The sequence below is a fragment of the Calonectris borealis genome, chromosome 12, assembly GCF_964195595.1.
Source record: "Calonectris borealis chromosome 12, bCalBor7.hap1.2, whole genome shotgun sequence".
Taxonomy (NCBI): Eukaryota; Metazoa; Chordata; class Aves; order Procellariiformes; family Procellariidae; genus Calonectris; species Calonectris borealis.
Genome location: NC_134323.1, coordinates 15,188,842 through 15,204,372, shown reverse-complemented (window position 1 = coordinate 15,204,372; position 15,531 = coordinate 15,188,842). Strand labels below are relative to the sequence as shown.

Genomic DNA, 15,531 nt, shown 5'->3' with positions numbered 1-15,531 from the left:
AACTAGCTGAAAAAGAGCTATGTGGTCTCAATGAACTTACTTCCTAACATTATGTTCACAGATGTATAGCTCAGGATAGGTGAACTGGTGGAGAGAGGGGCAGGGAAAAGGAGAGAAACAGCAAAATAGCTCAATTAAGACTGAAATTATATCCCAAGAAATTCAGATACAAAAACAGACTACCTGCCAAGGTTTCCTGCAGTTGGACAGACCTTGGAGAAGCTTTCTAAGCCCGTTTATCCATTTCTAGAATTCAATGACCATGCAGGCTGTTAAAAAAATTTGCCACACACATATGTAGGTACATGCAACTGCATGGATACAGTATAGTTGATTTATTTTTCTCTATATATTAAAATCAGCAGACCCATCTCTAGCAGAGCTGTACAAATAAAGTTATTTCAAACATACTATTTTGCAGACATTCTGTCTGTTCTCCAGATTGAGAATTGTTACTGCTGCGCTGTGACATAGTTGATGGTATTTGGAGTTGCCATAGTGTGATTAGCAACTGCTGATTTAAATGAAAATCTTCAACCATTTTCTCTCCTGTATATTTCACAGTCATTTCAAATTCATCATAGACAAAAAGGTATAAATGATACCAGGTGAAAATGAGCTTTCCATGATTTGATTTCAAGGTCACAGCACAGAAATAGCATATGCTTTCAATTACTGTAAAGGACAGAATGTGTTGAAGACCTTTAGTCATTTGAGTTATAATTAGTAAACATGTACACACATTCACTTCACAGTACTTGCATATTGAAATGCCTGAGCTGAATTTTCTGTCTGGACAATGTCCAGGCCAAAAACTTAGAATTCCAGCTTTTATGTGTGGGATGATTTACTTTAGCAGTTCTGACAAATGAGTATAAGACATAGCTAGGTGAAGGCAAGCCAGAATCAATGGGACTCTAAGGCGCTTGGCACTTGTAAAAGATCTTGAGAATTTAATTCTCAAATTTATCAGTATTAATAATTCTAATTTAATGCATTTTCCTTGTCACTTACAATGAGTCAATTGCTAATTAAATGTTGTTGAAAAAGATGAATTACCATTTTACATGCTTAAAAAGGATGTCGCTAATATGTCTAAATCTGGATGTGAAATGTAGAACGATATGATTCTAATCCCCCTAAATACCGTTGTTATCCAAAACAATTTTATACTGAATTAATTTTGTTGTCAAAAAAGGAGCAAGTACTGGAAAACTGAATGATCAACATTTAACCCTCTAACATGTATTGCTATAAATTTTATACTCAAATTACACGGAATTAGTTTGCAGAATGAATCATTTCCCTTTGGTGGGGTAGCAATGACTTCAAGAAATAGCACATCGCTATTGACAGATCACAAATTCATTAATTTTTTTCTCCCTTTTGCATTGTAGATATTCATATTTAAAACCTGTATAAATGCACAATTTACAGCTATGCCCACCAGTAGTAGCTACCATCTCTTTTTAACTGACAGTGATGAGATTTCTGTCATGCTTTGCCTCTCCTACAGTGCCAATGATGGGATTTTTTTTCCTGGAAATCTTATTACTGAATGTGCTGTCGTGGTCTCAGATGGAACTTCCAATCAAAAAGGCAATCAGAAGGTTATCCATTTGTGAGTTTTCCTACAAAAGAGCTTTGCAAAACTCTACAGTATATACTATAACTCATAGTCAGAGCTACTTGCCCTAAACACTTATGTGACTATAGACAATGATGTGATCCATATCTTACAGCACCTTCCTTTGCTCCCAGGAGTGGGATGTAGACTAGAAATTGGCTCAGTCTAAGTTTCGAATCAGACTTCTGCATTTACATTACTATTAGGTTTGGCATGGCAATTCAGAACACCCTGGCACTTGGTGCAAGTGATTAGTAAGAATGTGTTTGGCTGTTATTACAGTCTGTTACATAAATATGTTTGATTCCATTGAAATCTTGGTGACTGCTTCTTTTCTATCTTTAGATGACTTCACTGTTTAGTTTACAGTATTACCAAAATTGTTAGATAAAGTTATTCAGAGGCATTTTTTAAAAATGCAGTGTAGTTTAAATGAATTGGATACTTCATTCATTTCAATAAAATCTTTATAATACATATAGAAGTGGTGTTAGCATATTAGTTGTCCACAAACTACAGTCATTAAAGCCAGCCATGCCGTAGCTAAAGTAAAGTAAATGTTTCCATTTTGAAATACAGGCAAAATTGGGGGTGATGCATTAAGACATTTTTGTTTGCAGAACAAACATCACTGAGGAGCTTAAAGGGAGGAGAATGTTTTTACTAGCAATACTTTAAAAAAGAAAAGTGTGAGGTTGTTTTTCAGCATGGCACAGTGAATTAGACACACATAACTCCTGTGGTCACAGGCTGCTGCATATCTAATTCTGCAAACACTGTCAAAAATTTCTTCAAATATTATCCTTTTTTTATTTTGACTGTATTCAACTAATAAATAAATGATTTTGAAGGAACTACATTCCTCAACAAACTATGAAGTTACTCAGGCAGATTCCTTTCTGCAGTGTACAGGTAAAACTGAAAGAAAAGCAATAACAAGAAATGTATTTATAAAAATATATTTCACAAAGTAGGAAACAATACAGGAGTTTCTCTGAATACAATACATGGAGTAAATAAACAAACAATAATATAGCTTCAAAACAAAGTAGAAAATTAAAATGATTTGCATGTAATACTTAGTTTTATTATACAATTGCTACTTCTAAATGGCAAGTTTGCATTACAAATTGAGTATGCTTGCAGCTTCTAGTGTTGTTCTTTCTCTGTGTGCAAGAGCCCTGGTGCATCACTATGAATATTATAGAAAAGAAATGCTAATAACATAAGCAGTAAAATTATGTACACACTGGTTCCTGCTCTAATACAGTGGAGAACTATAAGCATGTTTTTTACTGTACTGTTATGTGTGGATTTCTAAAAGTCTATAGTTTAAATATTCACATGAACCAGTTTACTTCCAGCTGTTTGTGCTTGTATTAAAAACACCAGGTACTAGATTTATGAAGAAGATATAAAACTGTCAAAAGTTTTCTCTGGGAAAGTTTATTCCTGCCAGCATTCTCTTAAAATTCAACTACTGCAAATGGATAGGTTACTGCTTTGACCTGCAACAATTTGTCATTTTTCTTTTCAAAATGTACATGTATTAAACATTCATTATATATAGAAAAAAAACCTAACTGATATAATTTAGTTTTCTTCATAATCTTATTCTATAGATTATCAGTCTTAATAAATAAAAGCAGTAATGGACATCAATAAAATATTTATTTCAAAGATTAAACAAATAAATTCGATCTTTAGCAATAAAATCAGCAATTCTTTCATATATGTAAGTCCATCCCCTTTCACAGTTTTTTCTTTCCTTTCAGGAGACGAAGCACAGGGTTGATCCTTCTTCTAGAAAAAGATGCTTTTGTAAAGCAAGGTTTTGTAGCCCTGCCTCTGAATCTCTGCATGTTAGTAGGATTTATTACCCATCACTGGAATGGATTAAGAACATGTGAATATTTTAAGGCTTGACACAATATTTAAAGATGATATTCAGTCTGTGGTTACGTGGCCAACAATTACTGTATATACAATGTATGGTCACTGCACAGTAGAAGCCAGTAGGAATTTACAATGCTATTTCTGTTCAGCATTGCTAAGAAGACCAAGATATTGCTTTTAACATTTCTGTGGCGGGATCTTTATTGGCAATGCAGAAACAAACCATTAGCTTTACACATACTGGCAGGAGCTACTGTTCAACAGCAAAATCCCTGCAAGTCCATTTTCTAAGAAAGCACCAATTTCTTTTTGTTCTTTTCAATTCACTGAAGATAATATAAGATCCAAATCTCCATCTTCAGCGTGGTCAAGTGAATATCAAATATCCAAAGACTTCTAGACACTCCACATACTTTACTTCACACTCCACAAGACTTAACCTCCTAACATATACTTTTTTTTTTGGTTCAACATTACAATGTAGTTGTAGATTTTATAGATGACTGGCGCTAAACTTGCCTCTAAAACAAAAAGCCACATTAGTTTTAACTAACAGCAGTGGCCCTAGAATATTACATGATCATTAAGTCAACAGTGAAAAAGTTTGTAATCCACTGTCAAGTTTCTTTGTCACTTTCTCCAACTGAGTAAAGTTCTCCAAGTCTTTTAAAGCGAGGACCCCATTCACTGAGGTAGTCAAAATTCTGATCTGAGTCTGATGTAGAGGACTCCAATGAGCTAAGGGAACCAGCCGCTGACCCTCTTCCTTCATAGCCATAAATCTGGATAGAGTCATATGGTGGAGCCGTGGGATCATTATCGGCTTCATGAAGCCTTACATTAATAAATTCATCAACATCAACACCATTAGGAACAGGTGCAAGACCCTGTCTGGGCATAAATTGAAGATCAGGCTTAATATCCTTACGAGGCAAAAATCCGTTAATTCCATCCGGATTTTGCAAAGTTGCAATGTCAAAAGCTTCTGTATCTTCTTCTCCACCTCCTTCATCATCATAGCGAATAATATTTTCCCTCACATCTTCATCATCTTTGATGATTAGAGGCTCATTCTTATGTCTTCTTAGTGTTACGAACAGCACCACAATGACTGGAAAGAAAGCATCACAGGCTGATTAGGTAAAACATTTCCAATCAAAGCGCTACATATGTTAAGCGCAGTTGTGGAAGGTGATAGGTTGCTTTTTGTGAAAATAAGAGTAATAAGAGTAGTGAAAAGCTGAAAGACCTATAAATTCAACCCCATTCAAGTGATGAAATTTGATCAGAAGGTCTGGTTAGTCCTCTGGTTTTCTATTATCAGCTCATATTTACATCTGAAGCTCAATTTTATATAAGCAGTAAGATTTCGCATACTTCCAATTTTGAGCCTCGAATTTAGACAACTTTTCCCTTTGGAAAAGTTACAAACCTAGATGAAGTCAAGCTATCATCATTCACTGAACATAGTCTATAAATGATCTACATTATGGATGGATTTTTCCAAAATTAGAGGGTGTTTTTCTGAAAACATAGCCCTGATGGAAATTGGTGTCTTTTTTTTACGTGTTGCAACAGCCTCACACTATATAACTGAAAAGAGAATGAGACAGTAAGGGAGAAAGAAAGAGCTTAGATACATCAGTTTCAGAATCATGGACAGATGCATAAAAAGCTCTAAATTGGTTACACTGTTGTTTTTGCAGCTTAATGCTGAAATCTCTGTTACTGATGTAAATCCCAGTTACAAATTGAAGCTGCAAAGAGCAGAAATAGGCTTCTTCCTTCATTGTTATCTCCCTTACTTGCTTGATGTCGTATACAAATTTTGTATGTTTTATTAAAATATACAGTGCTTCTTATCTTGTAAAACTGTAATGTCTCTTACGCCATTACAATCCAGAATAAACTCATACGTCTTAGAAGATACAACAAATCCATTTTCCATCATGTGCAGTATATACTGTGTCCACCTTGCTACTTAACATACCTAATTTGATTTTCAGTTTCATATTCCATACCTGTTTATTATGTAACTTGTGTGTAAGACTACTTCAGACTGGGGCATTGCTTTATACGCTTCTGTTCAGTTCTTAGTACAGTAGGGATGCAGTCCTGACAGGTCTCTCGGTACTGCTGCACATCACATTGCATTAGATTGTATGTCCTTCTATGTGACTTCTTTGCTTACTTACAGCCACCCAGGAACCAGAAAAATTTTCAACACCAGGCTGTGAAATGAATACATACCTAGTAGCAAAATGATGCATGCTAATATTGCAATTAGGGCTCCCATACTGAGTCCAATGGGAAGTACGTATGCTTCAACGTTACAGGACTGGACAATACCATCACTGCTGCAACCACAGACTCGAATAGTGAGAGTGCTAGTGCTGCTCATGGGAGGATTCCCGCTATCGCTTATGATGATTGGCAGTAGATACACTTCTTGCTTCTGCCGGCTGAATCCACTGTGCTTTGCCAATATGCTGAGAGTATTATCTGAAAAAGGGAAAATTTGCATTGTTTCACCACGTAGAATAACTGCTAAAATCACAGCTTTTTCTTAATGCCTTCAGAAGACCTCTATACAAACACATATGCGCTTTATTGTACTCATTATACCAGCCACATGTGACACACAAATCCTTCCCCTTTCTGTCTGGCTGCCCATACCCCAAATGAATGAATGCAACATACACATTTTCTTGTGTCATGTGGTATGATCACAATGGCAAGCCCTCACTTTCTTCTCTGCATACATCCCTATAGATGTCTTCCCATCATGATTCATCGCTGTTTTTCAAGCCACACAGTCATAAAAATTCAACCAGTCAATCCAACAACAAAGAGAGAAATGAAATGTTAAAGTAACCCAAACTTAATAAAGCACGTTAATCAATTAAAACAAATGTTCCATGCATTATAAGCACAAATTGCACAATATTTTGCCCTGCTATAAAAGATTATTCTTTTTTATTAATGAGCAATATAAAGACAAACAAAGGAAAAGCTGAATGTATTAAAAGTTGTAGGCCTAATTTTTGGCGATCTAAACATTTATTGGGCCTCAGTGATGGAAATAGAACAAACCAAAACAGAATGTGTCTCCTACGAAGGTAGCCAGAGAAAATGAGTCGAGGACATTCTTACCTCTGCACACACATGCAGATACTTAATTTTAGAAACATACAGAGGCATCTGACTACATGGCATCCTACCCAGACATAAAATTACACAGTTAAACCTCTCATAGTCACTCAGTTCTCATCTCACCATCAAAATGATTACAAGTTGATTTTTCTTAGGGTAATCATATAGATTCTATAGTGTATAGTTGTAAGAATTATAGATTCTAGCCATTTAACAACATACTAGTATCAAATACCAATGATCTTGTATGTACCAGAATGCTCAGGTATAAACTATGATTAGTGAGCATATCAAATATGCAAAACACTTTGATTTATTTACATACTTAAATATTCACTTTAGCTTTTAACTGCTTTATTCTGTGGAATAAAAAAAAAATCAGTATTATGAGTTATATACTAACAGAGTGCATGTTGACTTGTAGTAGTTTGTGTTTTGTGTTCTTTCATCAAAAATAACACCACAAATTAATAAAAAGATTCCAACACATACAGAATAGGAATATTGAGGAATAGGAATACTGAGGAATCCAATGACAATTTAAAAATAAAGCTGCACATCATATTTGGGAGAAGGAGATTGTGACTCTTTTCATTAACCTCTCTTCCCCTTTGCTACCAAAGTTAATCTTCCTGAAATATCATGAACAAAAGTAAGCCTCCTGATATTTTATGCTATAAAATGGGCACATGCAATCACTAAATGCCATTCCATGGAAGGAAAGCAATTACTGAGAGTTGTGCGGCAGGCATAAGGAAGAGAAGACTTGGAAGACAGGCAGTGTTCATATGACAGATACAACAAAGACCCGATTCTTGAGTTTAAAACAAAAAGGTACCTGAAGTCCATGACAACATGTGTATGCATAGACTTATAGTGACTGTAAGAAAGCTTTGTATCTACTTTGATCTTGGTACTGGTCAGGTACTCACTTGAAAACATGAAATAGTTTAGAAATGTTTAATTTGCACTAACTGTGATCACCAGGAACATTTCTGACAGCCCATGGTATTTGTGCAGCATGTACCACTGCCCCAACATAAAAGACACATGTATGCTCGAAATAGCTGGCAGTCTGAAGTACAAAAGCCAGAGAAAGATGCAGATAAAGAAGAAGGGGAAAACATTCATGAAGCAAATACTGTGAAGACATTTTTCACATCCAAAAAAAAAAAAAAATTAAAATGCTGTATTTATTCTTGAAGTCCTTCTTAGTAAGGAGGCATGTTAATAAGGAATACAGGTAGTTACAGAATACAATGACTACAGAATGAAACATTACTAAACTTTATCATGTCCTGAATCTATATCAAGCTATCAATCAGTAGATTCATTACTGCAATAAAACAAAAGATGAAGAAAGATTATTTGATATTTAAGCACATGGGGTAATTGTCTCATACAAGAGAACAAAGAAGGCTTGTTTTCCCATTCAGTGACTAAGAAACTGAACTTCAAGTAGGCTCCTTCTGAAGTTCGGGGTCTTTGATTTTGCAGTCTTACTGTATCCGTTCCATGGTAGAATCACCTACCAACCACACTCATGCAGCCTAGAGAGGTTCTTACTGTAATTTATATTGCAGGTTATGTAATCATTTCAGCACTTTTCATAGCATTTAAAGTATGTAACACATGAAGATCAACCTAAAAATTAACTACTTTATAAAGCAGTATAAATATGGTCATTGCATAATACCTTTGCAGAACAAAAAGGATTCCTAATGGTTTTTCTTTCCAGGAATCCTGAGTTTTTCTCTATTCAAGTTGGAAACAGTCACATCAAAACTGATGGCACCCTGGAACTAAATAAATAGTCTAGTCCTTCCTTGTGCCCTTTTTAAAATTAAAGGAAGCATATGTGTTTACTGAAGATAAATTTCAGGTATAAGCTCTTAAGAATTCTGACAACTCAAATAGGACCAAACTCCTTGATGATACCCAGTGTTATATGTGTTATATGTGCAGTGGAAAAGTCAAGTATGTTTTAGGTCAACAATTAGCACACATTTAGAATTAAGCAAAAACTGCACTCCTCCTTCTTGGTTGAATGTGTCAGAGATTTAAACACACACGTGTGCAAGTTAAACCACTTCCAGTGTCATACTTGCTCTCTACCTGAACTGCAGGGAACAAAGGGAAATGTTATGTTAGTAAAATAATACTGTAGCTAAGTTTTCCTGAATATTGGTGTGTATAGCTTTACCGAAGTAAGAGTGACTACCACACCTATTGTAGGTGCATGTAGGTACATTTTTTTATCTGATAGCATTCTTTTCTGCCTCTACAGCCCCGCATTTTCAAATACTGAAAAATAAATTTAGCTCTTCATTTGACTTTCTCCTGCAAAATTAAAAATATCTTAGCATAAGTTGCATCCGTAATCCTTTTGCTTTAACCTTTCAAAGGAGAAAAAATGATGTGGGGCTCAATTTCCAGCTCTTTCTGTCTTTGAGACAAGTACCACTTAGAAGTGTCACATCTGTGGTCATTTGTTCAGAACTCCAGAGACTTTTACAGTTATATTACACAGTGACTTCTTGTGCTGTAGAAATTTGTACTGATACAGCCTGTTCCTTCCTATAAGCCTGGTACAGTCCTTCTCTGTCCAAGCTGGAGGAAAGGATTGATATGCTGAGCCCTAGCATCCCTGCCCTTTACAGATATGCAAAAAAGGTAAGGGACCTGCTTTAGGAAGAAATGAAAAAAATAAGCTGCTCTTGTTGGTGACAGCTTCAGATCCCTTCCATCTTTCTGACACACTCACTGCTGCTCTGCCTGGTTCAGGAAATTCTAATAAGCCAGAATCAGAGAGTAAAACAAAGTAAAAAAGGAAGAGTACTATAAAGAGACAAATAGAAGAGGGCAGAAAAAACAAGAGGAAGGAGAAGGGATGGAGAAAATAAAGTGCCCATTTCTGCCGATCAGTGAAGCTATGCTGAGTATAAGAAACTACCTGGTACCAGTAATGGTTATCAATTCAAGTTCAAAAGAAATGAGATAAAGTAGAAGATACACAAGATATTTGAGACATTTAGCTGAACTACTTAAGTGTAAAAGAAGTTGTAATAGCTGAATAGTTAGTACTATGTAAAAAAAGATGCAAGACAAGGAAAGAAGAGAATAACCTTTCTTTTTTTACAGAGGTGTTTGTTTTTTTTTTTGTTAAAAACTGCTATGTTAGACGAAAGTTGAATTTGTTGTGCCTGGAAAGAAACTGGCAATCAGAAGTAGTCAATAGGAAAAGCAAAATGAAATGACTAATTGTTTTGCAAATGGATGGCAAGTACTCAATTTTGCCTTGGGAATTTTGTTTAGCAACAAATTCCTTCCCCTTCTTTGCTACGTCCTAAAATAAATATACCTTGGTGTTGCTGGAGATGTGACTCTTGAGCAAGAACAATGACTCTGTAATTGATGTTTTAGTTAGTTCCTAGAACTTGAAAATAAATCCTAGCAGCTGATTAGCAATAAACTCAATTTATCTGATTTGCTTTCTCCTCTCTGTGGACATTCCCCTTACCCGTAGCTGACAAAACAGCGGGAATCTTCTCCAGGAACAACCTCCAGCACTGCTGCATGAATTAACTTGGCAGCAGGTGCTCAGCAGGAGAGGGGACAATCACTTTCCACTCATCTTTCCAATTAACCCACTGATCCTTCATTATAGCGCTGTTCAGGTTATTTATTTATTCATGCTACTTTTAGCAAAACAAGGAAAATTACATGCAGAAAAAAAGAACCCCTCTCTGTTAATAAAGCTCTGAGGTAACCTGCCACAGGCAAAGAGAGACACTAAGTCTTTACCTCCAGTCAGTGAGGTATATTCAGGAGGTCCTTTGACATTCTCAGTCAAAATGAGCCTCCCTGAATTCTGTACGTTCTACGTGGGGAAGGGATTGAAGAAGTTCATTGAAATGCCAGAGTCCTACTAAATGCCATTTCACTGATGACGTACCAACTACACGAGATGGACTAGGAGCTATATTCTGTCCTGCAGACTTAAGGAATAGTGTGAGATAAGTGATCTTAATAATTGTCTTAACTCATCACAAATTTTTGCATCAGTGTAAGGTCAGAGTAACACAGCTCCAGGAATACATAACTACAATTTAGAGCTGGAGCTCATTTTTACCTTTTTTTAAACATAAAACTAAATCAGTCATTTAGATCACCGGATGACTCTCAGTTTCTGAAGTTTACAAGCAGATTTGCGAAACAACCATGAAAGAGACTGTTCCTCACAGCTGGAACAAAGAATGACAATACGGAAGATCTTTATAAGATGTCCAGTGTGATTTCTAGAGAAAAGTAGTTTGAATAACCACAACCAAGGACATGATTACCACAGGGCCAAGTGCTTCGTGCAGACTCCCAACCGTTCTCAAGACCCCCTGGTCTCTTTTGAGGTTCTTGGATGAAAAATTTTGAGAAAAAGTAAATATAATAATTTCAATACAAAGCTGCTTTGGGATTTGCTGGACATGAGTGACTTTAATGGCATCGACATCAAGCTGGATGTGAAATTAGCAGGCAGGAGTCAACTTCATCTTCCACTTTGTACAAGAATGCATGTTGCAATTTTAAGTCAGACAGTAAAATGACGGAACAAAAGTAAAAAACAGAAGCGATCAGTTTACAGCCAAGTGTTATTTTCTCTGCACATATTATTGCAATTCTTTAATTCCCTCATGGTCTCTAATATTTTGAGATCAGTGGACTTCCCTGCTGTGTAACCTTACACCTACATAGCTCTTTTTCTGTCTTTCTTTTTCTATCCCTTTTATAATGTTCTCAGAAAGATCAAATCATTAATGGTATTAAGGACTTTGTGGTAGAAATTGTTATCTATGCTGGATATGTTACTTATGTGAAGAAAGAATTTTAATTGGAAACTTTACAGCTCGAGACACTAGAACGACAGAAATATATGTTTCTTCATGTTTATTAGAGCTATCTTTCTGTGTACATTTTTTAGCCTAAAACAGATTCTCTGTAGTACAGAGTCCTTTGGCACACGTAGAAGAGCAGAAAGAATATCCTTACTGTGATACTCCCTGCTTTTTTTGATAATGAAAAGACAAGGACAGGTCATTAATTTCCTTTCTCAGTTCATAAATGGCATCTATTCTCACATAAAAACTTGAAATAACTGAGTAATTAAGTTATTATCAAGGTTTCAGTGGAAAGTACCAAAGTACAGGCAGAAAAACAAAACATACGGCATTCTAAGAAATGTTAGCTATATAATATTTAGCAGTCATCTGCAAACGCACTAGAAGAGAACATTCAAGAGAATGCTAAGATAGCATTTCAGCTCTTTGCATAACTATTAATTCATGTATGTGCCTCCTGTAATACTTACTATTCAGTACTGGAGACCTTACAACATTAAACACAGATTTTGAAAAAATCTGTAGTGATACTGGTATTTTTTTTTTTCTTCAAAATTTAAACCTAACGAGAAAAATAGTGGAATATAGGGAAGATTCCAATCCCCATTTTAGAGACTGGCAAATAATAAAGCTGTCCAAAGACATGGAGGTCTCTCAAAAAGTCTCTATATACACTCCATGAGCTCTAAGCCATACCTTAATCATTATTATTTTGCATATTTTCTCAATAGTACATACCTTTCTATGAAAGGATTTACAAATAACACATATATAGATTGGTAGTGTCACACTGCATAAGCAAGACCAATGAATGCAGCCCCAACAATTCACTATTCATAGTCCCACATGTGATATCTCTCTGTCCAACTCTACTGTTTTGCAATCTTCTTTTATTCTCGTAATTACAAAAGCAGTGGGAAAGAATATTCATGACCTGCTTTCTGATCTAGCACAAAAACCAGAAGCGGCAACTCAAAGCATACCCTCATCAATGTTCACCTTGTAAAAGAACACTATTCATAGACGGGCCCTGAACTGAAAAGCTGATTTGTATGTTTCAGACTACGCTTAAATGCAAGTTAGAAGCATCAGTTTCTTGCTTCCAAAAAAATGCCATTAAAATGTTTTGAGAGATACACCCGTGTTCCTGTAAGACAGGTTTTTTTTGTTTCTGCCTTAGGCTGTAACACTTTCTAAAGGAATACCTGATTAAAAGGGAACAATTTTGAGTTTTCATGTTATAAATTTGCCAATCGTTAGTAGGTGAAAAAAAAATCTATTTGTTCATTAGTATAACAATTTTGTTTCATTATTAAACTTAGTTTTTTCAACATGGATGTATTTATGCACACCAAACACATTTTTATGAGAACTTAGAGATATATATATGTTAATATACATACACAACTGTGTCATGTGTAATATTTTACACATGTACTACATCTTCCTTGATGACTGAGTGTCTCCAATAAAATCCTGTTGAACAGCAGTTTACAAGAAAGATGACCCTTTGCCTAATCTGTGTGGTAAAGGCATAAATGTTCTATTCAAGTAGGCGGCTTATAAAATAATCTGAAAATAAAGAGTGGCCATTTTTACAGTATATTTTGTCTGATTTATGATAGCCAAACCATATGGGCACTGAAGCATTCACAAGTATTTCAAACTGACCTGCTTTTCATGAATGTCAAAAATGTGTGATGTCTTCAGAAAAGCAGATTGATGACTGCTACCACGTTTGAGAGCAGACATCAGGTTCAAAAGAAAAAAGTTTTTGTGCTATAAAAATTCAGCTGACTGATCAAACTGTCTCTCCTGCACCATAAGTCACATGCCATATTGACATATATAATGGCAATTCAAAAAACATTCCTATGACACATTAGCAAACACCTGAATGAATTTTTATTTTTCTAGAGACCTGGACTTTCTGAAATCCCTTAAAACACCAATAAGAACACAGGAAAAAAGGTATTTCATGGGAGAAAATGTACTGATGAGGAGAAGAATTGGAAAATGTCATATATTTTGTATCTTTGATTATTTTTTTTCTTTACTAATTGGCCTAAATAAGAATAGCTTATGCCAGAATTGAACTGCTGAATCAACTAATGAATAAAAAAACTAAACACATTTCCAGGTCATGTATTCCTATGCACAAATAAAAAGTGCTGCTAGGAATTTTCAATCATGAGCAAAGTAATATTTAATCAAGTATAAGAATACATAATTCTCATACATTAAAATTTCTTGGAAAGGGGAATAATCATGTTAATACTACTGTGATGCAGAACTTGTAGTAAATAAATTCTTGGCAGAATAAAAAGACCCAGACAAATTAACAGCAAAGTGATGGAATAAGCATTTCCTCCTACCTTTCCTTTGAAAAATGTGAACTTTAGATAATAGTCTCTATAATTTCTAGTTCTATTCCTTTGGAAAAGTCTGAACTTTAGATAATTGTCTCTTAAGTATTCTAAAACTTTCCTTTGACCTTTAGTCCAGCTGAGCTATAATCAAACATATCTATATGGTCACTTGCAGTCTAGGAGCAACTCTTATATTTTGTACCTTGGTTTTTTAACCCATTGAAGGAAGGATAGAAAATCCCTGCTGAAGAAATAATGATGTAGAAGCATGCATTGAGTCTGAAACAATACTAGTTTTATTGTTAATGGGGTAGAGAAATAATTAGGATATAGTACCTCTCTCTGTTTTTAATTTACAGATACTTATGGCAAGTCAAACCAGGAAACTTTGGGCTCTGGGTCTGTTTAAGCTACACAGTTACCACAGTTGTCTGAACTGTACCCAACATACCTGATTTTAATCTCACTTGCTGTGATGTTATGCTCATTTATCTCTTCTGAATGCCCTGGTGCCAGTTATGATTGACACTCCCATAATCTGAAACAAATTCAGGCCGGTGAAGACATAAGATATGCTAAAACAGCACAGGGTTTTGCCTCTCATTTTTCTCTTCTGTATTCAACAAGCCAGCCACAAACTTGTTTACTAATAATCACATTGCTTTGACATGCTTTACTTTATTCGGATCACATCACTACATGGCATGTGCATTGAATGTTACATCTGTAAAGTGTAAGAATTAATGCAGGTTGCGAAGCTCTAGTTTAGAAAGGGAGATGAAATGTCTGTCAAATGTGCTTAGCATTAAAAATACATTATTAACACAGCAATTTGCATAGACTGATGGATCATTTTTGAAATCTACATATACTAGTTAATTCTATTATCTTGTTATTTTAACCAAAAAGTTTCAAAAAGTAATACCGTGTTTTATAATGCTTTGATAAAATAATGGCTATATTTCACATTTGAACCAAGAACTTTCCATTACTGTGTTACCAGATTCCAACAAAATGCTGCAAAGATAAATAAAAAAGCTAAAATATCCCAAGGCTTTGCCATCTGTATTTCTTTTTAAGGATAATGGATTCTTATTCTTATTCTTTCTATGAATGCGTACTTACAGGTGTGGTCTAGGGAGTGAAACTAATGAAAGATAGGAATCTAAGCCCCTTAGGTTACTGTGAGATTTACAGTTTTACACATTACATTGATTTGGGGTTCTCTTATGTGTAAAGGTAAATCTCAAGCAGATTCAATTAAATTTATAGTAGTTTTGGTAGGTGATGGAAGAGTTCCAAGAATTCCATCCTATGTTCTTCAGCTTCCTCACTTCACACACATCCTTTGATTCTTACTTCAGTGACTTACTTCTAGGGTCTGGAAAAGTTCAGAGTCTTCATGACTATGAAGACAATCACAGATGTTTGAAGTGAATCTTTCTTTCTAGAATGTAAACTATGAATACCATAGTAAGAAAAATAAAACTTATGCAGGAACATTTTGGTTTTTAAATGTGATGTGTTCTTGGCATTTAAGTGAGTTTCACACTAAGCAACTTAACATCCACCTCTCCATGCTATGATAATTGTC

The 15,531-nt window shown here is 35.2% G+C and overlaps 1 protein-coding gene across 1 annotated transcript in view; it reads right to left on the bottom strand.

Moving 5' to 3' along the window:
- Positions 1-2,577: 2,577 nt before the first annotated feature.
- The window catches only part of CDH8 (cadherin 8), a 140,556-nt gene continuing 127,602 nt past the window's right edge, over positions 2,578-15,531 (bottom strand). The window contains exons 10-11 of the mRNA XM_075161449.1: positions 5,774-6,025; positions 2,578-4,634 (exon numbers count right to left, since the gene is read on the bottom strand). Of these exons, the coding sequence (XP_075017550.1) occupies positions 4,141-4,634; positions 5,774-6,025 (746 nt within the window). The 3' untranslated portion in view covers positions 2,578-4,140. The remainder of the gene's footprint in view (positions 4,635-5,773; positions 6,026-15,531) is intronic.